Source organism: Molothrus aeneus, chromosome 10 (assembly GCF_037042795.1).
Source record: "Molothrus aeneus isolate 106 chromosome 10, BPBGC_Maene_1.0, whole genome shotgun sequence".
Classification (NCBI taxonomy): domain Eukaryota; kingdom Metazoa; phylum Chordata; class Aves; order Passeriformes; family Icteridae; genus Molothrus; species Molothrus aeneus.
Window position 1 is genome coordinate 24,528,731 of NC_089655.1, and position 22,833 is coordinate 24,551,563.

A 22,833-nucleotide genomic window follows, 5' to 3' on the forward strand; every position below is an offset into this window, starting at 1 on the left:
AAAGGAGATTTATATTAAAGAAAAGCCTTACTCTAATGTATGATACTGTACACTATGGGGCAACTTTGCTGATAAAGGCAGAAATCCCTATTTCTGTCAATCCTTGAAAAAAATGTCTTCCCACACCCTCATAAATTACTTATCAACATGATTTTTAAAAATTAATTTTATATCTTTTTGCAATTCCCTTAACTAACAGGAACTGAAAATATTCTGAGGTATGGATACCCCAGACTAAATTTATACACCACTACACCCTGGCAGTGCCCACCTTCCATATGCTGAAATGTCAATTTTCTCTTGGTGCTCTGGGGATGGAGAGCTTATTGATGACACCAATAACTAATTATTTCAAATAACCAATTTATTCTATTTACAAGCGGCCACGGGGCTGTCAGTGGCAATATCTGGGTGTGTTCAATATTGCTGTTGTTGCATCAGTAAGGAAAATCTTGCCCGTATATTCTCACTTTGATTTCCCCTCCCTTTCCTGGAGAGGCTCTTGCTATTTGTGTCCCTTTTGCCCGTCCCGTGATGGAGGGGGTACACAAAAAAAAAAAAAAAAAAAAAAAATCCTGAGGCTTTTCTGCAAAATCCCAACAACCCACTAGATGGCAAACAACTCCTTGAAAAAGCCCAAAAATACTGATTTAAACAAAGCCAGTGAAATTCACCACCGGCAAACCGTTCATGGAGTTACATTTTGGCTTTTAGTTAACCCCACACTACAGCGAAGTCTGTCAAAAACCACGTAGTAAGGTATAAAATTAAAGCTGTTTCACGTTCTCGGATGTTGAGGTCCCACATGAGCTTTTCCACGGAATGGTTTGGGCTGGAAGGGACCTTTAAAGGGACAACACCTGCACGGTCCCAGGGCGCTGCAGAGGAAGGCGCAGCTTCTCTGGGCACTCCGTGCCAGGCAGGAATTGCTCGCCCGTGCCCTCCTGAGCTCACCCTCTCGCTTGTGTCAGTGTAATGCACACCTCCACGAGCTTGTGCTGCTTTTCTGCGCTGCCCCGCTCCCCACACAAGGACAGAATTTCAGGTTTTATTGCAGCCAGGGGGGAATTTGTCACTGACTCAGAGGTCACTCAGATACTGCAGGAGAAGTAAAGTCAGGCAGAGCAGTAGATGAAGAGGCAAGGGCCCGATGGCCCTGATCTTTCTGCTGTGAATCATTCTCTGAGGGGGAAAAATAGCATAAAAGACGCTTTAAAAGCAGAACAAACTTGCAAAGCCATGAAGAAATGCTTGAAGGGCGCACAGACCATGACAGGAATTCATTCCTGCAGGGAGAGAAGGGGCCAGCTGACATCACCCCAGCTCTACCCTCACTCTGCTCCGTGCCCTCCTTGCTTTGCCAGCTGGTATTCTAACACTTGGATGACAGAAGTAACAGCTTGTTTAATATTAAAGCAGCTTTTTCATTTATACACAAAAAGAGCTCTTCCTCACGAGCAGAGCAGTGAGTTGTGGCCACAAAAACCCAGCAGCAGAGCAGGAGAGGGTGTGAGAGCCCTTGCAGAGCAGATCTGAACACCCAGGAGCCTTCCTGGCCCCTCCAGCCGTGCACCCAGACAGTGCTGCCCTCCTGACCTCACCTCACCCCGCGCTGATCACAGCTCGGGAAATGCAAATGTGCAAATGCTGAAGTGGTGACAGATGTGCTCGGTGTTTCCATGAGGTGAAGCAGCTCTGTAGCGCTGTGTCTGAGCAGGGGAAGCACCTGTGGCACCCTGGGCTGCTGCAGCTCGATGCTTCCTTCCCCGTGATCTGATTAGAGGGCTTTGGTGACAGCCCTGTCCCCAGCAGCAGGATGTGGCCTGGCTGTGCTCACACGGGGCCTCTCGGGGCTCACAGCCACGCTGTGTCCCCAGAGCCTGCCCGGGACAGGCACCTGTGCCTCCTGCTGCTCAGCAAGGTGGGACTGGGACTGGGGTGTCCCTCAGGGACTGGACTGTCCCTCTGGGCCGTGCCAGGGTTGCTGACACAGTCTGGGTGGGCAGGAAACACCCCAAGGCTCCCAATGCCCTGAGCCTGAACAGCGAGGCAATTCCTGGGGAAAGCTACTCCATCTTAATGGAATCCTGAGATTTGACTTGGGAATGCCCACCTGGGCTCAGCCTGCTGGCCCAGGTGAGCACAGGTGATGCTGGGCTTTGTGGGCTGAGTGCCACAGTTATGATAGAACCAGACATTGCACTTGGTGGCTTGTCCATGTCTCTGTGTTCCTGAGCTCCTGGAGGTGGTTTGTCCAAGTCCAGGTGTTCCTCAGCTCCTGGAGGTGCCTTGTCCATGTCCAGTGTTCCTCAGCTCCTGGAGGTGGTTTGGTCCATGTCCAGGTGTTCCTCAGCTCCTGGAGGTGCCTTGTCCATGTCCAGTGTTCCTCAGCTCCTGGAGGTGCCTTGTCCATGTCCAGGGTTCCTCAGCTCCTGGAGGTGGTTTCCATGTCCAGGTGTTCCTCAGCTCCTGGAGGTGCCTTGTCCATGTCCAGTGTTCCTCAGCTCCTGGAGGTGCCTTGTCCATGTCCAGGGTTCCTCAGCTCCTGGAGGTGGTTTCCATGTCCAGGTGTTCCTCAGCTCCTGGAGGTGCCTTGTCCATGTCCAGTGTTCCTCAGCTCCTGGAGGTGGTTTCCATGTCCAGGTGTTCCTCAGCTCCCAGAGGTGGTTTTGTCCATGTCCAGTGTTCCTCAGCTCCTGGAGGTGCCTTGTCCATGTCCATGTGTTCCTCAGCTCCTGGAGGTGCCTTGTCCATGTCCAGGGTTCCTCAGCTCCTGGAGGTGCCTTGTCCATGTCCAGGGTTCCTCAGCTCCTGGAGGTGCCTTGTCCATGTCCAGGGTTCCTCAGCTCCTGGAGGTGCCTTGTCCATGTCCAGGGTTCCTCAGCTCCTGGAGGTGCCTTGTCCATGTCCAGGTGTTCCTCAGCTCCTGGAGGTGCCTTGTCCATGTCCAGGTGTTCCTCAGCTCCTGGAGGTGCCTTGTCCCTGCTGGCACACACTCCTCAGCTCCTGCCCCACAAGAGCCGGGTAAGCCTGGCCAGCCAAGCCAGCCTCATCTTTCTTTTTCTGTCCTTCCAAGCTGCAGACTCATGAGGAAAGCTCTAAAAATAGTTCAGGGGTCTCGTCATAGTGACAAATGCGCTCCTGCCGGAGCTGGAGCTATATCTGTCCCTGATGTGAGCCGTGCAGGATACAGCCTGTTCTCCTCTGTCCCCTCTGAGCCAGGGGCTCTGCCGTGACCTGCTCCAGCTGAACGCCCTGACCTGCCCTTCCCTGCTCCCTCCTGCTCTGCCACCGCTCAGCAGGGACAGACTTGGGACAGCCACACCTGCACACAAGGACACAGGAGGGGATGGACCCCAAGGACACGTTCCCTGCTCAGGTCTTTCCCCATCAGGAGGATCCAGCATGAAAGAGCCCCTCGCTGAAGCAGAGTGGGTTTAGGAACCCGGGCCGTGCTCAGCATCATCTCTCCCAGGTGCTGTTTTCCCACTTTACCCCAGCTGGGAACCCCAGCAGACCCTCAGCATTCCACTGGGCTGGATGGGATTTCAAGTGACACACCGGTGGGGGTGTCACCCAGGCCAGGCTGCTTGTGCGTTTCTCGCCGTTCCCAAAGGTGGCCAGCAGGGTTTGGCACAGCCCAGGACCGGCTGTGCAGCCTGGAGCAGCCTGTTTGTTCCTGTCACACCTTCACGGTTTCGGGTGTCACCGGCAGTGCTGAGTCAAAGCCGGGGCGCAGCAGAAACCGCCTGTCCTGGGAGGCACGAGGCAGCAGAGGTGTCAGCAGATCGCTGTCACGCTGCGGGGCAATCACCCACTGCCGTGCAAAGCTCTCCTTCCACCCCTGCTGCTGCCCACGCAGAATTCCAGCTGCTCGTGGCCAGGCCATGCATGGACACACCCTGGGGAAGGGCTGAGGCTGCTCACACCCAACCTCTGCACACCAGGAGCCCAAGGATCCAGCCTTAAAGGTCGTTATTGCTGCTGATCCACGCCCCAGTGGGACTTGATACGATCCAATAAATCAAATTCCACGTGCAGAAAAGCACTGGAATACCGGTGTCTAAATGTGCTGGAAAATAGGTTTGAACTTCAGTGACTTCAAGGCTGATGTTCAATTTGTAAATGCATCAAACTGCTATATTTGTATATTTGTTTCTATTAATACTGCTGCTGCAGATAGGTGAACAGGTGAACATCAGTATGTAGGAAAAACTAATTTTAATACATGGTGAGTATTCCTTACTTCCTTGTTTTCCCAATACCTCTGGTGGAAGTTCAAGCAATCTGTGTGTGTTGTGATGGGAAACCTGAAGCCTCGAGTCCATAAATTCATGAACTGAGAGAAATGGGCTTCATTTAGGCACTAAATCTTCGAAAAATCTGTATAACACTCACAAAAATGCAGATTTACTGAGAAATCAAAAGGCAACAAATGTCATGTCTTGAGTAAGAGGTTTTAAGAGCAGAAATTTTCCAGTTCCACAGTGAATTTTACGTTCTAGATGACAGAATCATTGAAACAAACCTGCTTTCATACGTGAACAATGTTTAAATCGTTTCTCGGTACTTTAAGGCAGTCGTCAGCTGCGCCTCCGCTGCAGTAAATGAGAAATGAGCGAGAGGAATTCCGCTGAAACCGAGGCAGGGAGGGACTGGGGGAACGGAAGGTGAAGGCTCAGTTAAGCTGAAACAGAGAAGCATTTAGAGCCAAGTGTACCCCGACTGCCCTGGTTTCACAGCCGGTTATTCACCCTGCAAACTGCAGGGTGTGACTCCACCGCTCGGTTCCTCTTTTCTCTTTCAAAACCGGTGAGTAAGAGCTTAAAGAACTCGCCCTCTGGGAACGATTTCAAATAATCCTCCTTGTTCCTCTGAGCTGTTAATTCAGAGCCCCAAATTGGAGTCTCCATCAATCTTTCATAAAGGTATCTAACGAATTTCTCTTCAAGTTATAATTTGGCCGAGCAAAACACTGTTTATCCAGCTGGAATAAATCCCATTGCCAAGGTTTTTTTGGCACCAAACTTTTCTATCAATGCAAACCCAGTACTCGACACATGCGGGGGCTGTACTTGCCACAGAAGTCCTGTTCCAGCTGATAATGCAGATTTTTATGACTGAGATGGAAGGGAATTCCAGATTCTCAGTTAATTTATCACATTCAGCATGAAGAATTAAAGTCAATCTCCTAAATTACTTGATAGAAAAAAAAGGAAACTAACACCTTTCAACTGATGTTTTACTTCGGAGAATTTAGAATTTATTGAATAAATTGATCAATAAGTTGATCTAAGCATATTCTGCATTGCCTTAGTCTTGTCTATTTGATATGACAGCAGAAACTTTTAGATATCAGCTCATGTCAAAATATTTTGCTGCCTAAATTCCTGTCACGTTGTTTTCTTACAGCCATCATTCTTCAAGGAAATCAGATTTTCTGTCATCACAAATTCTTATTTTCCCAAAATAATCCCTTCTTTTCTGTTAAGGTAATTGCACGCTGTAATTTGTGTGTAATTTTCTTAGTAATTTTCTAAGAAACGCTTTGTATTTTATTCTGGGAAACATTAGCTGCCAAGTGTGTAAATCCTGAGGGGATTTAGGCACTGCTCACCAGAAGAGAGAGTTTGGGATATCCAAAACTCGCTTTCCATGAGGTGTTTCCTTTTTCCCCTTTTTCTGTCGCTCAGCGTTGGTGTCTCTCACTGCAACCAGACACCTGGAAGAACAAAATCAGTTTACATTTGTGTACAACTGATTTGAAGAGGAGCTTCCATGGCCTGCAGAGCTCCAGGCCAAAGGGCTTCCAGGAGAAGCAGGCTCGTTAATGCCTCATCATGACTCAAGCAGCAATTATTGATTGATGCTATTTTCCAGCAGTGTCCTGGCAACCAAGCACTGCTCCTGCTACCGAGGGGACAAGACACTGCTCGTCCTGATCGAGTTCAAAAATACTCCCATAAAAACATCAAGGAAACGGTCAGGCGGATTGAGCTGCGTAAGGAGAGCCAGAGCAAATCTCTCCAGCTTTTTGAAATATCAAAGGGTAACCTGGAAAACTGGAGTGCGTTAAAAGCTATAAATGATGGGTGTGTGCATGGAAAAAAAAAAAAAAAAAAAGGGCAAATTCCACTGTGCTGACACCTGCTGCTTCCATGACTCGTTTTTGCTCCTTTCCAGCCCCTCTGGCACACGGTGGTACCTGGCAGAGAAATGGAAAGTGCAGTTTGCCCTCTGCAAATACCACCTAACCCGGGATTTCACTCCAGGGTAACCCGAGGGTCACACTCAACTGCTCCCAGCTCTCCTTTTACCACTATTTCTTTAACCTCCAATGCATTCTGTGGGCTGTAAATTGCTTTTGCCATTGCAGAGGTGTTTGGCACCAGCATTTGGGTTCGTAGGACTTTTTTTGGCTCTGTTATCACAGCTCCAAAGACTGTTCCAGGTGGGTGGTGAGATTTTTTTTATTTCATGTAAAATTGTTTTTTAAATCTCAGGGATTGTACAGCACATGGCTATAAAAGGGGAGGTTGTCAAAGGGCCAGGAAAATAGGGTGAACTATTCCAAATAAGTGAATAATAAATAATGTCCTTTCCAAATAGCCAGGATCCCTGCTGAGCCATGAACCTACACATAAAACAGCTCCCAATTAAATGCTTTATTTCCATTAAAAACGACTATTTTGGTGATAGTTACAGACTCTGAAGTCTCAAAATATAACTGGAAAAGAAAGGTGAAAACCAAACGTACTGTGGTGACCTTTCTAAAAGACGTGTTTGTAAAACTGGCGAGGTTTATTAGCAACTATAACTGTGGTGTGAAACAAGGCGCTGCTCCACACCCTGTGAGGAGGATGAGCAGACCATGAGCACCTCGGCCTCCTCCTCACGGCTGATCCCGTGGATCCTGGGGGAGATGGGGAAGGGGCTGGAGCCCAGGAGGGGCTGAGGGAGCTGGGAAGGGGCTCAGCCTGGAGAAAAGGGGGATCAGGGGGGCCCTTGTGGCTCTGCACAGCTCCTGACAGGAGGGGACAGCCGGGGGGATTTGGGATCTTATCCCAGGGAACAGGGACAGGAGCAGAGGGAACGGCCTCAGGCTGGGCCAGGGCAGGCTCAGGGTGGGTATCAGCAGGAATTTCCCCATGGGAAGGGTTAAACTTTGGCAGGGGCTGCCCAGGGAGCTTTGGAGTGCCCATCCCTGGAGGTGTCCCAGAAAGGGCTGGACGTGGCACTCGGTGCTCTGGGCTGTTGCCAGCGTTGGGATCCGTCACAGCTTGGACTCGATGCTGGAGGATTTTTCCAAACGCTGGGATTCTGCGACGGCTCCCAAGGGCCCCGGCGGACACGGGCAAGGCGGGGCTGCCTGCTCCCCCCACAACATGGCGGGCACGGCCCCTCAGGTGCCGCTGCCACTCAAACCCAGCGAGCCAATCAGGGGCCGCGGGAGGGCGGGGTTTCTCCGTTGGAGCGCGCGTGTGATGATGGCCGCGGAGGGATCTGGGACGCGCGGCCGTGCTGCGGCTGTTCCCAGAAGTGACGCAACCGCCGGGGCTGGCCCGGTGACCGCGTCCCGCGTGGTCGCGACAGCGGCGGGGGATGTCGCGACATGCGGGCCTGCTGGGAACGCTGAGACACTGCTGGCGCTGACACTGAACGCTTCCAGGGTAGCGTTCGGAAGCGCGGTGTCTGGGGGCAGCGGCGTGCGCGGCCGCTGTGCTCTTCCGCGCCTCTCGCCATGTGGGAATGTTTCCTCGTTTATTGTGAATTTATTACGTAGAACGGCTAAAACGACTAGAATTGGTCCATTTTTATTTTGTTTTTCCTTAATATTGAAGTTGGAAGTAACTTTCCGCTGTATGTTTCCAGAGTGGAAAGGCGCAGCACACTTTTTGTCAATACTAATCCACAATCACATTTTTATTGAAGTTTACGGATCTTTTTCCCTATGTGACATATTCCGAGCGCCAAAACCTCTAAGGCAGGGCATGGATCCAGATCCCGAGCCCTGGTTAACCACCTATGCGCTATTTCTATATGTTTATTCTGTACCACGTCTCTGCCTGTGGCAGGAGTTGGACTGGATTGACCCTGGAAGAGCCTTTCCAGCCCAACTCCTGTGGTGACGGTCCGGCTTTATCCAGCACCATTCCCGCTCCCTCCGTTATTCTGCACTGCTTTCACAAGCTCCCGTTCCTGTCCCGATCCCCCGTTTGCCGTGCCTGTCCCGTTCCCGGTTCCAATTCCCAGTTCCCGGTTCCCGTTCCCGGGGCGTGTCCCGCGGACTCTTTTTTCCCGCCGCCCCCCGCGCACGCGGCGCTGGCGCGTGCGTCACGCGCGGGGCCGCGCAGTCGGCGCGCGGCCGCTGCCGGGAGCGCACCCGGACCCAGCGCCCGCTCCGCCGCCATGGCCGCCGCGCACCCGGGCCCCGCCGCGCCCGCTGCCCCCGCCCCGCCGCCTCCTCCCGCCGCTCCGGGCATCCTCATCGGCGACCGGCTCTACTCCGAGGTGTCGCTGACCATCGACCACTCCCTGATCCCCGAGGAGCGGCTCTCGCCCACCCCTTCCATGCAGGACGGGCTGGACCTGCAGTGCGAGACCGACCTGCGCATCCTGGGCTGCGAGCTCATCCAGGCGGCCGGCATCCTGCTGCGGCTGCCGCAGGTGGGCCCTTGCCGGGGCTTCCAGGGGGGCCGGGAGGGAAGGAAGGGAAGGGAAGGGCGGGCGCCGCCATTGTGGCGGCGGGAAGGGCGTGAGGCGGCGCGGGGGGGCGGCGGCGCCTCACACAAAATGGCGGCGGCTGGGCCAGGGCACTGACTCGGCTCCTTCTCCCTCCTCCTGCTCTGCCCTCACAGGTGGCCATGGCGACGGGGCAGGTGCTGTTCCATCGGTTCTTCTACTCCAAGTCCTTCGTCAAGCACAGCTTCGAGGTGAGCGCGGCCCGGGGGCACCGGGAGAGGGCGGCTGGGGCGGCCACGCGCCACGCAGGCCGCTCGCTTCGAGCCTGGCGGATTTGCTTCTAAGTTACGTAATTCTCTCTTTATCTGGGTTGGAAATTGTTTGCTTAACGGAAACGGGGCTTCTTTTCAGATTGTTGCAATGGCCTGCATCAATCTCGCGTCCAAAATCGAAGAGGCGCCTCGTCGGATAAGGGACGTGATCAACGTGTTCCATCACTTGCGGCAGTTAAGAGCAAAAAGGTAAGATCAGCTTCGTTATGAGCATAAGCACCCGTTACCACTAATGTTCGCTGCAGTTCTCAATTCACAGTATTTTTCCAGGCTAAGTTCAACGACCTAAAATTGAGAAGGGAGTGCCCGTTGGCTGCTGTGTAGGCAGTACAGTGCAATCTCGGCTGCTTCTGCTTTTGTTCGCTTGGTAGACCCGTTTGTCGTTGTTGACGTAGCTACGAGTTACAATTTGCAAGTATTGGTTCTAGTTTTAGGACCATGGTTGTGGTTTCAGGTCTGTTTGTTGGTTTTTTGGCGTCTCATAGTTACAGTAAGATAGTCTTAGGAGTGCCTAGCCAGTTAGTGAGTTGCTGTGTATTCTCCACTTTTTTAGATGTACTTAGCAGTCCTGATGCTTTTTTCTCGTTAATCTGTGGCTGTCCAAGCGTGGTTGTGGTGTTAAGAAAGTACCACTTAAGAAGGAGCTGAACTTTCAGTGGTGCTAATGCCTTTTAAAAAAAGCTGTTTTAGAAAGTACCTGAGGTAAGGCCTGGTTTGGCCTGCAGTGTTGGCAGCTGTAGCGGTGAGGAGCGTGTAATTGAGTCTGGGAGGCTGAAGGCATTTTTAGGTGCAGAAGGTGAGAGCGGTGTTGTTCTGGTGTGCTTTGTGCAGGTGGAGTGGGGCTCACCTGGCCGTGTGCAGCTGGGGTAGAGCTGTCCCAGAGCTGAGTTCTAAGGCTGCTCTTTGTGTTGAAAGCAGCGTTTTTTATGTGTAAAGCAAATAACCGATGCATTAAAGGAGGAAGGCGTGGTTGAAGGGAAAGAGTTCTCTAGGTTATTGTTAAACACGAAATCTCCTTAATTCTGTCTGGCAGCAGTGTCACAGTCTGGGAGTGGAGATTTCACCTTGGTTTCTGGTGCCTGATTGCTCAAAGTTTCAGGTACTCTGTAGTTACAAAAGGATTTTGCTTTCAGGTACAGTGTTAAATTCACACTTCATTTCCTTGCCCTGTGTCACCAGGTGACGGCAGGAATTTAAACTCGTGTTGTGCAAGCTTTTCTGAGAAACAGAGTAGAAATCCCTCAGGGAAGCCAGCTGTTTGTTGGCGTCTTTATTCTGGTTATGCTTCTGTTGAAGCCGGAGCTTTGGCTTTTACTGCCTCCTGATGGCGTTGTCCTAGTTAGTTCTAGATCCAAGAAGGAAGAGTTGGTGTTACACTTTGGAGTTTAGCTTTGTTCTGGCTGGCCTTTAAGGCTGTTCTCCCCGATGGCCCTGAGAGAGCTGTGTGAGGTTATGCCAGGTGTGAATTCAGTGGGATTGTGTTCCACACTTATGAAGGGAGTCTGGCTATTGGAATTACTGGAGCAGGCTCAGTGATTAGTAACGTTCTGGCCTCCGTCCAGGCAGTGAAGGTTAATTAATCATATGCCTTGCTTTTCTTTGCAACGAGAATACAAATTAGTTGTTTCTTTGTGCTGTGTGAAGGATCAGAGAAACTGAACTTAACCTGTGAATTTAAATCTTTCCAGCTAGCCTGTTCCAAATCCCAACTTGTGCATGTTACGTGGTGCCTAAAGTGCATCATGTCAAGAGAAATCGTGCACTGCTACCCATTATTTTCGGGAGAAATGGGTATTGTTGCTCTGCGATTCTGAGTGAATCTGCATGAAATTAACCTTAAAAATGCTGCAGTCTGACATTCAGACTTGCACAACCCCCTCCCCTTTTTTTTTTTTTAGCAAGCAGGATGTAAACGTTTTTCTGTACTTTTTACAAGCTGACAATTCCCATCACCTGTACACGTTATTAACTTCAACTCTTTTTTCCCTTGCAACCGACTATACAGCGACCAGCTACATTTACCAAAGCCTGGGTGATGTGGAGTGGTACATAAAGATGAAGCTGTCGTCATGGCAACAGTGAGTGAAGTATCGAAAATCCCCAAGGAGAAGCCAGTGCTCTGAGCATAGGTCACTGGAATCGGGGGACTAACAGGTTGGCCGCTGGTGAACCATTTGGAAGAACTCCTGTATCTTGTTATAAGCTTTTTTCTTTGCTGTCCAGGTTTTTAGAATACTAGCTTGACCTTTTTTTATTTTATTTTTTACTGAAGCTAACACTTAGGCTGTAGTTAGTCTCTCATACACAACCCAGAACTGAAACAGGCTGCTGTACTTTCTTTTTTAGTCTAGCATTTCTGTTAACTGAAGCTCTTAACCTGCACACGAATTTGGGGTAGTTTGGGTAGGCTTTGCTTTCTTTCTTAACCAGTTTTGGGTTCTTAGTTCCACTTTCTGGCTCTGTATAATTGCAGCTTGAATTCACAGTAAAACAAGGGTACAGAAGTCTTGAATTTGTATATTTTTATCAATTATGATGTAAGCAGTCCCTTCTATGTACTTGTTTGCAGAACTGGGAATTGCATTGGAATTTTCTTTTTATGAGACGTGTAGTCAACTGAGGTGGTATTTCTAATGCTGAGAAGTAAGAAAAAGCTAAACAAGTGTTTTGGACAAGCATATTTTCTTTGGGATCTTTACGAGCATATGTGATGTAGAACTGCATGTAAAAATGTTTGTGTGCATGGAGAAAAGCTCGTACTATGGAAAAACTGCTTTTTAAATAACTGTGTGCCAAAACCTCTCTGTTCTGAGCAAAGTGCAACTGTTGTTTAATGTAGAATGTAGTTTGAAGTTGATTTTATTTCTCTGAACTGTGCCTGAAAGCTGCAGAAGGTCCTGAGACTGGAAATGTGACTGGAGTGGTGCTGTAATCTCACATGGTGCTTTGAGGCGCTCAGTCAGCTGTTCCTCACTCAGGGCCCTGCACTGGGGCTGCATTAATGACAAACGTCCTTAGTGCCTTCAGACTGCTGCAAACCTGTGCTGCTTGTGGCTGTGATCCTGGAGACAAACAGAGAGCTGTGTTCTTGTACTGACCAGCATAACAGATCTCTGCTCTGACGTGAGGTGCTGGTGCCCTGCTGTACTTGTCACGAGTGCTGTGCTCGTTAGGAACAAAACTCCACGCAGGGCACTGTTCCTCCCAGTATTAGTTGTGCCAAAGACATCAGAGTTCAATATTGCACCAAATGAAGCTGCAGCTGTGTGGAGAACTTAGGTCTCATTTGTCAGTGTGATTTTTAAAAAAGGTATTTGTAATTTATTTATTGTTACAAACACGTTACAGTGTGTGTTATTCTTCTGGGTTGTTACACAATCTGAATCCCAGTCAAGTTTTTATCTAAGTGTTGGATTGACTTCCCAGAGGGACCAGTGTGTGCTCTGTTCTTAAAGATGAAGTCTTGCCTGGAGCTCTAGTGCTGGTCTGTAGGAACAGATTCCCAGTAGGAACTTGCAACACTCCTTGGCTATACAGAGTTTGAAGCTTATATTTCATCTATAAGCTTATAAATTCTTTTTCTCTGCTTTGGTACTTGGTCCAAAGATAATTCTTGGACTGAGAATTAAGTGCAGCAAATGCACTGGCAAAGTTCCTCTTTTTTTTGGAGTAGAAAACAAAGAAGTTTCTCAAAGGGGAATTTCTGAAGTTTCTAACTTGTAAATAATTGTTTACCAACATTGCAGATCTTATGGCAAAAGTATTAAATTGGTGAATCAATGCAGTAGAGAACTTGCAGAACTTACCTGTGCCAGTTATAAGGTGCAGTAAAACACTTAAAGTCTCCTGCAGATTTTTCTTTTTCCATGAGTGGATAAAAGGCTGTATGTGGAAGTCCTGTCTGGATAAACTGATGGTTTTCATGGCTTCCTTAGGGCTGTAGAACTCGTGACCAAAGGAGTGTGGGACAGCAGAGTAAAGCAAAGCACACTGGGCACCTTGGGTTTGCTGTCCCTGTGCTGTGGAACCTGGGCCAGGTGTCACCTGTTGGTGCTGATCCCATGGCCCTGTGCAAGGACAGTGAAAACTTCAAATGCAGTCAAGGCTCCCATCTGTCCTGCTGCACTTGGAGCCCCCTGAACTGCCTGCCAGAGCTCTCAGGGAATGCAGGGACATGTGCAAGGTGGGCTGGATGATCCTGAGCAGTCCCACTGGAGATTGTGTTAATGGACTGGAAGTCATGGCTGTCCTAAGTGTGTAACCCGAGATCTCCCACCTGTGATGAAGCTTTCTGCTGACACACAGCCTGAGCTCCTGAGGGTGCTGCTCTGCAGATCCTGTTAATGCCAGTGATCTGGAGATGAAATTGTGGAGAGCGGTACTGAAGGAAAGGTTATTAACACCAGTAAAATTGATGGGAATGAGTTGGAAGTGAATCAGCTTCACTGCTGGGAAGAGCTCAGCTGGGTTGTTCCCTGTCCCACTCCAGAGCACTGTTCAGCCTGTCTCTGTGGTGCTGAAGTGTTGGACAAAAGCAGCTCCTCACTGAAGTAGTTATCCTAAAGAGCTTGAAAAACTTTTCATTTTCAGTTAATTTATGGGGAGAAAAGAAAACCCGCCAACCATAAACAGAAGAAAAAATCTCCCGATTTTGGGCTTATTTAGAGGAGCTGAAATGAAAACCTTTGTAAACTTGCCCTGATGAGTGAGAGTAACACTTAACTGGAGAAGTTACTCTGCTGGAACATGGAAAAACCTGGAGAACCTTTAAATAATGAGGCAGTAGTTGGATTGCAGGTCCAGCCTGGCACCAGGAAGCTGCAGTTGTTCATTCCAGAGCTGGCAGCTGCATCTCAGCCCCTTGGGAAGAGCAGGGACAGCTCATGCTTCAGGTGCATGGTGGTACAAGAAGATGCTTTCATTAGAGATGGTTGTGATGTCCTTTGCCTGTGGCCATCGGTGCCTGTCCAGTTGACTGCAGAGGTCATGGCATAAACTGGGTTATTCCAGCCTTGTCATTAATTAACCCTTCCTGGGTGGGAACCTTGGTTTTTTCAGTATTTTTTTCTGTTCTGTGACCTGTCAGGGAAGAGAAGTGAGATCCACTCATGTAATTTGCCAGTTGGCAGTGAAATACTTTGTCTGATACAACAAAAGCTGTGTTTTGAATCCACTTTGCATTACTTTTTTTTCTTTTGAAGGTAACATAAAATAAATTTGTGACCGGTGCTTGGGGTGTATCGTGTACACAGACCGTGGTTTATTAGAGCATAACGAGCTGCAAAAACATTATTCTGCTTTGGAAAGCACATGGAATGTGTGAGGAATATTACAGGGAAAAAGCTGGTCTGTCTTCAGGAGGAAGTGGAGTAAAATATCCCATGTGGAATGTTGAAAGGTCAAGTCTAAGCACGGACAAAGCAAATGTGCAATGGAGTGTGACACTTGTGCATCAAGTGTACAGAAGGTTTTAGGGATTAAACATGCTCTAGACAGTTCAGGGTTTGGACTTGGGAGGAATTAGGATTGCCAGTGCTGGAGTTTAAAATGTCTCTCTGAAGTGAGCTGTTGTTCTGCACATGCATACAGCAGCAGGATCATCCCTGGTACCCCTGGAGAGGGGAGCAGGCCCAGAGTCCCAGGCAGCTCCGTGTCCCAAGTTAATCCTGTGCTTTTCACACATCACAGGGCAGGGCTGGCTTCTCTGAAGGGCCAATCAGCTGCTCTTCAGTGCATAGGAAACTGCAGTTTCTAGGGCATGAGTTGCTACTTTAATGCCAGTGAGAACCCTGGTCTGGCTTCTGCTTTGAAATCCTGCCTGGCAAATCCTTCTGCCACCTCTGGCACGGAGAGGAAAAGTTCTTGGGAGCGCCCCCATCAAGCCAACTCCTTCCAGCAGCTGGAGCAGTGCAGTTTGCATACACAGGAGCAGAAGGTTATTTTTTTTTATCTCAGCCATCTAATCTGTAGCTAGCCAAAAGCAGCAACTAAACTAGTTTATCTAAACTTGGACAGCACAAGATTAATGCTTAAACTTGCTTGCAGGAGTTGAAAACCGGTTTCTGTTGCCATTAGTTGGTTGGAAGGGAAAACAGAGTTGCCGTTATTTTTGGATATGCAAAACAGTTTTGATTTTATTTCTTGCAAACTATAGGACTCCAAGCCCACTGATACTTGATCAGAACTACATAAACACCAAAAATCAAGTAATCAAAGCAGAAAGGAGGGTACTGAAGGAGTTGGGATTTTGTGTTCATGTCAAGCATCCTCATAAGGTGAGTTCTCAGTAATAATGTAGTTGTAATTCTTACTCTACCTTGGTGGCATCACTGGGAGCTGTGGAACAAGAAACACAGGTGTCAGAATGACCTGAATTCTTCTCTTTATTCCCCTATAGTTACTAAAGCTTTTGCTAGAGTACTTGGGCAAACAGCCTTTGGACTGTGAAAAAAGTCACTTCCCTGGGAAAGGGTAAAGGTGGCTGGTTTGAAAAGAGCAGAAAAGTAGTGAGATAAAGAATTGTCTGAACGTGGTGGGCTGGCATGAGAGCTTAGAGTGTGTGCTTGGAGAGAAGGAGCCCCCATCCTTTGGGCATACTGTTTGATTTCATTTTGATATATGTATACAGATACTCCTGCTTTATGTGTTGAAACTGAGTCTCTTTTTTCTTTCCCCCCTCCTTATTCCTCAGATCATTGTTATGTATTTACAAGTCCTAGAATGTGAACGTAATCAAACCCTGGTACAGACAGCCTGGTAAGTTGCTATTTTCCATTCTTTTCCTAGCCAGGAAAATAGTAGCAGAAATAACAAGCCTGCTGATCCCTAGGCAAAGCAATGAGATGTAAGTCGCCACCCAAACACATTTGGACAATCTCGTGGTGCTTGTTTCTGCTTACTATTTTCATGGCTTGATTCCAGCGTAGCGATGGAGAACTCAATTTAACTTTGTTCTTTTTTCTACTCTTTGATTGAAGGGTAGTCCCTGCTGGTAAGTCATAGAGCTCTGCCCTCTGCACCTCAGCCCATGACCTGGGGATGGCTGCTTTGGCTGCCCTTCTCTCCAGCCAAGCCAGTGCAAGCCTCAGCGAATTCACTGCCGTCACCCAAAGCCATCGGGCAGCACCTCCTAGTTCTGTCCTGGCGCCAGGATTTGTATATTTGGTTCTAGAAGTAACTCTTACAACTGTTTCTCAATGTCTTTGTTACCTACCTGCTGTATGTTAAAGGACACGTGGGGGACGATTCTGCCAGCGTTTCTTTGGTTGATTGAACATTTAACCTTGAGTTAACAGAGGGTGACAGTGCATGCAGCATGTTCACTTAGCAGCCAGGCTGGGCATGGGGGTGTAGAGTCCTCACTGACTGACTGCTGTTCTCTCTCCCATGTTGGGAATTTGGAAATCCATGGAGCTCTGCTGCTCACCCCATCTCTGGGCGGGTGTTACTGGCAGTGCCAGCTCTGTGCAACTGCAGCAGCTCTGGAGGTCGGGGCCCAGTTCTAACTCACACATCTTTTCCAACACTCAGAGAGCAAATGGGGTGCATCTCCCTGGATGAAGTTAACGTGGCTCAGAGCACACCAAATTTAAATGTGCTCAGAGTTTTACAAACTCTGGCGGTTGCACGTCGCCTCTGGATAATGGCAGGTTGAAAATGCACCTTGCTCTCCTGATGGCTCTTGAGTTCTACATTGATCTTTAAATACAGACCCATTGCTGTTTAAAACAATCAACTGGAGAGATGCAAAAGAGTTATTAAATTGTAACTCAGTGGACACTTCCAGGGTAACTTGAGCTAGGAAGTGGCCATTCCACACTGCTTGGATTTCTGCTACACGTTACTGCCTTGGCGTTTAAAACGGTGGCAGTGCTGCAGACTGCCACAGTGACACATGTAAACATCCAGCACAACCTGAAGGAAATCACGTGTTCAATGTAACAACAGAAAAAATAATAAAGTCAATTGAGTCTCCAGTATTGTTATCCTCTAAAAGAAAAGCAAACAGGAGTTCCAACCGGTGCTGCTTTGTTTTTTCAGGAATTACATGAACGACAGCCTCCGGACGAACGTGTTTGTTCGCTTCCAGCCGGAGACCATTGCGTGTGCTTGCATTTACCTCGCTGCTAGAGCCCTGCAGGTGAGCCCTGCCTGCACTGAGCTCTGCCCTCCACTGCTGCTGCTCTGCTTCCAAGGAAATTCATGGAAATATTTCATCAAAACCTGACCTGAAATCTCCACTAAGCTTCTCCTTGTTTGATTTTCAGATCCCACTGCCTACCCGTCCCCACTGGTTCCTGCTCTTTGGCACCACGGAAGAGGAGATTCAGGAGATCTGCTTAACAACTCTGAAGCTTTATACCAGAAAGAAGGTGAGTTTGACATGTTGGGGTTTGATGCTCAGTGCAGCTTGAGCTGAGTTATGGTTGTCTAGAAAAGTTTGGGAATGCCTAATACAGATGTGCTAATGGGAAGGGCTCCAGTAAGGAGAGAACAAATTCTGGAAGTTACATTACTGGACAGATCATTAAAAGCCAACTCAGTATTTTTCAGAAATAAGATGAAATATAAATTACATTAGTTCACTTTCTTATCTGGTTGTTAATTCCACAGCCTAATTATGAATTTCTGGATAAAGAAGTAGAAAAGAGGAAAATGGCATTACAGGAGGCAAAACTGAAAGCAAAAGGTTTAAATCCAGATGGAACTCCAGCACTCTCAACGCTGGGTGGCTTTTCTCCTGCATCCAAACCATGTAAGTCTGTTTTCTGAATAGAAAAACTTTTTTAGGTTTTTTTTTTTGTTTGTTTAAACATAGATTTTAAAACCAGTCTCAAAACCTTGAAACCAGATTAGAAAGAAAAGAGATGCTTTATTCCACATTTCCCCAGATGCAAGAGTGATACATTAATAATATGCACCCTTAAGAGAATAATGAAGCAGAAGTTGCTGTGTGTTCTGTGATGTGAAGAATGGCTTTTTGGATTTAATTTGGGGGTGCTGCAGTAGCCTTCATGGCTCCTTTTGCAGTAGATATCTGTGAAAATTCCTGCCCCTGATGGCTTTTAATGTGCTTGGCAACTGCTTGGTGCAGTGAGGGCAGACAGCTGGTGGGCAGGAAATGGAGGAGGGAGAGGCCCAGCACTGCCTTGGCATCACAGGGAATTAACTGCAACATGTATTTTGAACTGGCCAGTCTGTCGGAGCTCTCATGGCTTCTCCTGAAGAGTCCTGAGTTTTCAGAGGTCTCTGGGCTGGGCAGTGTGAATTTCTGATGGAGCAAGGGAAGTGTTTTCTGCAAGGAGGGAGCCGAGGGTGGAACAGTTTAAAATCAGGAGCTCTGGTGGGCTCTTATCAGCCCTTCCGTGAAAAGTGAATCCATCTCTGAGCTGTACCAACTGTCTGTAGAGACAGACTGACATATTAACTGGTAATTTTATTTGTTACTCATTTATATTTGTGCCATTATTGTAAAGATGAAATCTTACCTTGCTGGGCAGGCTTAGTCCTTTCTATAGCATTGGAAATAAATGGCAAGGTAACACATTCTGTATTGTGGGGTACAAGGGCAGCTTCTGTTTTGTACCTTTTGGCCTCAGGCCAGCATGGCTGTGTGCCCTGAAGGTGCCAGTGCTGTTTTTCCTTCATATGCAGAGGGTTTCCCCACGAATATCCCATTCCAGGAGTGAAACAAGTGGAGAGATGGGATGAAATAATAAATGTAGAGTTCGTATCTACACTTAGTGCAAATCCTGGTGAAGGTGCCTGAGCAGTGTACAGTGTGTTGATGACAAAGGATGAATAAAGAACTGATTCTGAATTGAAATTTAATTCCTAGCTTCCCCAAGAGAAGTAAAAGCAGAGGAGAAATCTCCAGTGTCTGTGAATACCAAAACCATTAAAAAAGAGCCAGAAGAGAGGCAGCAAACCTCCAAGAGCCCTTACAATGGGTAGGTAAAACTCTCCAGCTAAGAGAAAGCTTGAGTACAAATGCAGTGCAGGGAGCTCCTCCCGAGCCCCCGTGGTGTGTCAGTGCTGAGCAGTTGGGTTTGTGCCCTGCAGGCTGAGGAAGGAGAGCAAGAGGAGCCGCAGCAGCCGCAGCGCCAGCCGCTCCCGCTCCCGGACAAAGTCCCGCTCGCGCTCCCACAGCCCCCGCAGGCAGTGAGTGGGGCTGGGGCTGGGGATGGGGCTGGGGATGGGGATGGGCTGCTGGGGGGTTGCTGCCTTCAGGGGCGCTCCTGAGTGCCGGCCAGCAAAAGGGAGGGGGGGAAGCTTGGCTTCACTTCAGGCTCTCAGTGCTGCATGTGGGGCTGTGCTTGAGAGCTCAGGCTGTAAAATTAGCCTGTCCTAACTGCACTGTACCTGGGGAGTCAGTGCTGGGCTGGTGCTGGTCTTCCCTTGATAGTCCTCACAAGGATCCCATTACAAGTGAGAGCAGTCTGTGGGAGCACAGTGCCCTTGGAAAGGGACAGAAGTGTCCCAGGTGTGCAGCCTCCTTGTGTCAGTGCTCCCTGGTGCAGTGCCTGGCTCTTCAGGGCTCTGCCCCTCTTGTGGTACAGGAAGAGAGGGATGCAGTGAGAGCTGCTGGCTTTAAATAGGGTTTCCTAAGAACATTCAGGCTCACATTGGAGGCTGCCAACTTAGATCTCAGTGTAGTCACTGAAGGAAAAAAGCAACACCCAGTCAGTGATCTGGTGTTGACAGAAGACCCTTGAGACAAGGTGGACAAAAGATGCTGCATTCTGGTTTTAGTTTGAGCTCAAATGAGCTCAACTAAAAGACTCACAAGAGTGGTTGGGGTTGGAAGGACCTTTAATCCCACATCACTGACCCCAGCCTTCCGTGGGGCAGTTTCCAAGACATTCCCTGTCCTCCCTCACTTACCCTGAGGGACAAAGGCTCATTCCTTGCAGTACCTTGGGAGCTGTAAGCGCTGATGTCTGTTTTTCCCGCCGTGGGGACACGCTGTAACTGTTGTTGCCTCTCACACAGCTACAACAACCGGCGGAGCCTGTCGGGCACCTACAGCTCCCGCTCACGCAGCCGCTCGCGCAGCCACAGCGGGAGCCCCCGGCGGCACCACAACCACGGCTCGCCCCACGCCAAGGCCAAGCACAGCCGCGAGGAGCTCAAGGGCAGCAGCAGGCACGGCCACAAGCGGAAAAAGTCCCGCTCCCGCTCACAGAGCAAGTCCCGGGAGCACTCGGAGGCGGCCAAGAAGCACCGGCACGAGCGCAGCCACCACCGGGAGCGGCGTGAGCGCTCGCGCTCCTTCGAGCGCTCCCACAAGGGAGGCAAGCACCACGGCAGCGGCCGCTCGGGCCACGGCCGGCACCGCCGCTGAGCCCTGGGGCCGTGGGGCTGGGCCAGCTCTGGCACTGAGCCCTGGGAGCGCGGGGCTGGGCCAGATCTGGCACCAGCACTGAGCCCTGGGAGCGCGGGGCTGGGCCAGATCTGGCACCAGCACTGAGCCCTGGGACCGTGGGGCTGGGCCAGCACCGAGCCCTGGGGCCGTGGGGCTGGGCCAGCTCCGGCACCAGCACTGAGCCTGGGGCTGCGGGGCTGATCCCTGGGGCTCTGGGGCTGGGCCAGCCCTGGCACCGGCACCGAGTGCACAGACTGGGGGGCACCGCCAGGGCTGCAGCAGCTTCAACCCCATCTGTTTTCCTAAAAGGTGTAGAAGAATTTTTTTTCTCGTGGGAAAGAAACTGTTACCAACTTTTGCACATAATACCTTAGCAGTATCCCAGAGGTGGCAAATGATCAGGTTCACTGTATGTATTAGAGTTGTGTATTGTTTATTGAGCTGAGAACTGGAGAAAGGATTTCTGTAAAAAAGCAAAACGTACATTATTTTTATACCAGTCAATTGCAGACGCTTATATTTAAGTATAGTTATTTGTTTAAACATGGTGGAGACTTTCTTACACTGGTTTTAGTCTGCATGTGTTCAAAGATTTTTACAAAAAATAAAATATAAAGCTTTTTTTTTTTTACTGCCTGTTGGATGCCAAATGTGTGGAAACTAAACTTGGTTTTCTTGCACACCACAGCTTTGACCCCTGTGCCTGAGTGGGAGTCGGGGATGTGGGTGTGCTCCTGTTGGGAGGGGAAAACTGGGAGAGCTTTGGATGTTTGTGTCCTCCTGGGGGTGCATCTGGGGAGCCACACAGCAGTTGGAATCAATGGTCACGGACTTGTCTGAAGTTCAGCAGGGTGAGGCAGGGCTGGGCTGCTGCTGTGCCCTGTGAGAGCAGGAGCTGCTGGGACATGCCTGGAGCTGTGCCTGCTGTGGTACAGGAGAGCTGCAAGGGGAGAGGAGGATCTGATTCTTCAGCTGCTGCTCAGGTAATACCAAACCTGGAGTCTCCAGGTGAGAGGTGTTTGCTGTCCTGCTCTCCTGGGCTCTCCCCAGGTGCCTCTCCCCATTCTGGCTGGGGCCCAGGTGCTGCTGGCTGGTCTCTGCCACAGGGGCACCGCCAGGCTCTGCTGGGCAGGTGTTCCACAGCCCTCAGAAAGGAGAGGACACCTGAGCAGGAGTCTCCATGGTTGGTTCATCCCTGCCCTGTCCTGCTGGGCCCCCTTTGCAGCTGCTCTGGAAAGGCAGAAAGTGAGTGAGTATTTTCGAGGAGGAAAAGAAAATGTCTGTTTCTTGGTTACCACTGTTTTTCAGTCTGTAACAACTGTGTTTGTGTGTGTGGTGTTCAGGAAAATGTGGTTGTTGCTATGGGAATTGAAGGAGCTTTTTTCCCCCAGAGAGAGCTGCTCGGATAGTCCAGAGCAGAGACAGCCTGGGTTTGGAGGAGCAGCACCTCTGCCTGCCTTGGGTGTGGGATTTGTGCTGGAGTGACCCGTGGAGGGCTCAGCCGTGGTTTGTGTGAGCACTAAGCACCGCTCTGCTTTAGAGCTTCCCTTCCCCGAGCCCAGGGGCTGTGGGACCTGGGGGACCCGGAATGCCCCTGAATGCCCCATTCCCTGCAGCACCTGGCAGGAGGAGCTGCTGGGCACGGCCCCTGCACCACAGCTCCTGGCTCTCCTAAGACTTGGATGTGAAGTATCCCTGAATTTTGATGTTTTCATGGAGCTGAGTCACAGAAATTAATCATTCGGCAGGGCTGATGGACTTCAAGCGCCTGTGCTGATCTCCAGAGTCACCTGAGGTTACACTCTGCTCTTATCTCAGTAGCTGTGACAATTTTTTTTGACTCCCGGTGTTCCCCCCTCACTCCCGGTGTTCCCCCCTCACTCCCGGTGTTCCCCCCTCACTCCCGGGATCCCCCCCGCCATTCCCAGGATCCCCCCTCACTCCCGGGTGCCGTTCTGGGATCCCTCTGTAGGTGGAAGTGTTGCCGAGCCCAGTGGAGCCTCCCGGCTTTGCCAGGGCTGCGCACAGCGAGGGACACCGAGGTGAGCAGGGGACAAATGTCCTGCCTTGCGCCATGGGGACAGAGCAGCCCCGTCCCTGGGGCATGGCCTCGGCTGGACACCCCAATTCCAGCTGCTGGGAGCCCCCAGTTCCAGCTGCTGGGAGCCGGGGATGGATCAAGGCCTCCAGGGGTGGCACCGGCCACCAGCTGTGGGAGATCCCCCGGGAGTGAGCAGGGACAGGGACAGCTCCGGGGACAGCCTGAGTGACCCCAAAGGGGAGGGAGGGGGGATCCCTCACCCTGGCCTGGGCTCTCCAGGTGTCCCAGAGGAGCCGGGGCTGCCCCATCCCTGGAATGTTCCAGGCCAGGGTGATCCCTCTGAGGCCCGGCAGGGGCTGGGCAGGCCCAGGGCCTGTGCGCAGGAGCCGAGGGGGGAAATCCACAGCAAAATT

General features: G+C 50.0%; 1 protein-coding gene and 1 long non-coding RNA gene across 2 annotated transcripts; one reads left to right on the forward strand and one right to left on the reverse strand.

Moving 5' to 3' along the window:
• Nucleotides 1-1,161: 1,161 nt before the first annotated feature.
• LOC136560508 (uncharacterized) lies at nucleotides 1,162-8,765 on the reverse strand. The gene is made up of 3 exons (XR_010784174.1): nucleotides 8,608-8,765; nucleotides 5,618-5,722; nucleotides 1,162-1,182 (listed from the first exon to the last, which is right to left on the reverse strand). It is a non-coding gene; the product is annotated as an uncharacterized lncRNA (long non-coding RNA).
• Nucleotides 8,410-21,010, forward strand: CCNL1 (cyclin L1). The gene is made up of 11 exons (XM_066556370.1): nucleotides 8,410-8,667; nucleotides 8,859-8,933; nucleotides 9,094-9,203; nucleotides 15,169-15,289; nucleotides 15,706-15,770; nucleotides 17,055-17,154; nucleotides 17,282-17,386; nucleotides 17,628-17,769; nucleotides 18,853-18,964; nucleotides 19,077-19,175; nucleotides 20,007-21,010. Exons 1-11 carry the CDS (start codon nucleotides 8,410-8,412, stop codon nucleotides 20,356-20,358), a joined length of 1,539 nt encoding a protein of 512 aa, XP_066412467.1. The 3' UTR covers nucleotides 20,359-21,010.
• Nucleotides 21,011-22,833: the final 1,823 nt, after the last annotated feature.

Bases quoted from the DNA above. Each gene is read 5' to 3' on its own strand.
- CCNL1 (XM_066556370.1), top strand. From the start codon at position 8,410: ATGGCCGCCGCGCACCCGGGCCCCGCCGCGCCCGCTGCCCCCGCCCCG. The intron at 9,204-15,168 runs GTAAGATCAGCT...TGCAAACTATAG, and splicing joins CGGCAGTTAAGAGCAAAAAG to GACTCCAAGCCCACTGATAC. The intron at 18,965-19,076 runs GTAGGTAAAACT...TGTGCCCTGCAG, and splicing joins TCCAAGAGCCCTTACAATGG to GCTGAGGAAGGAGAGCAAGA.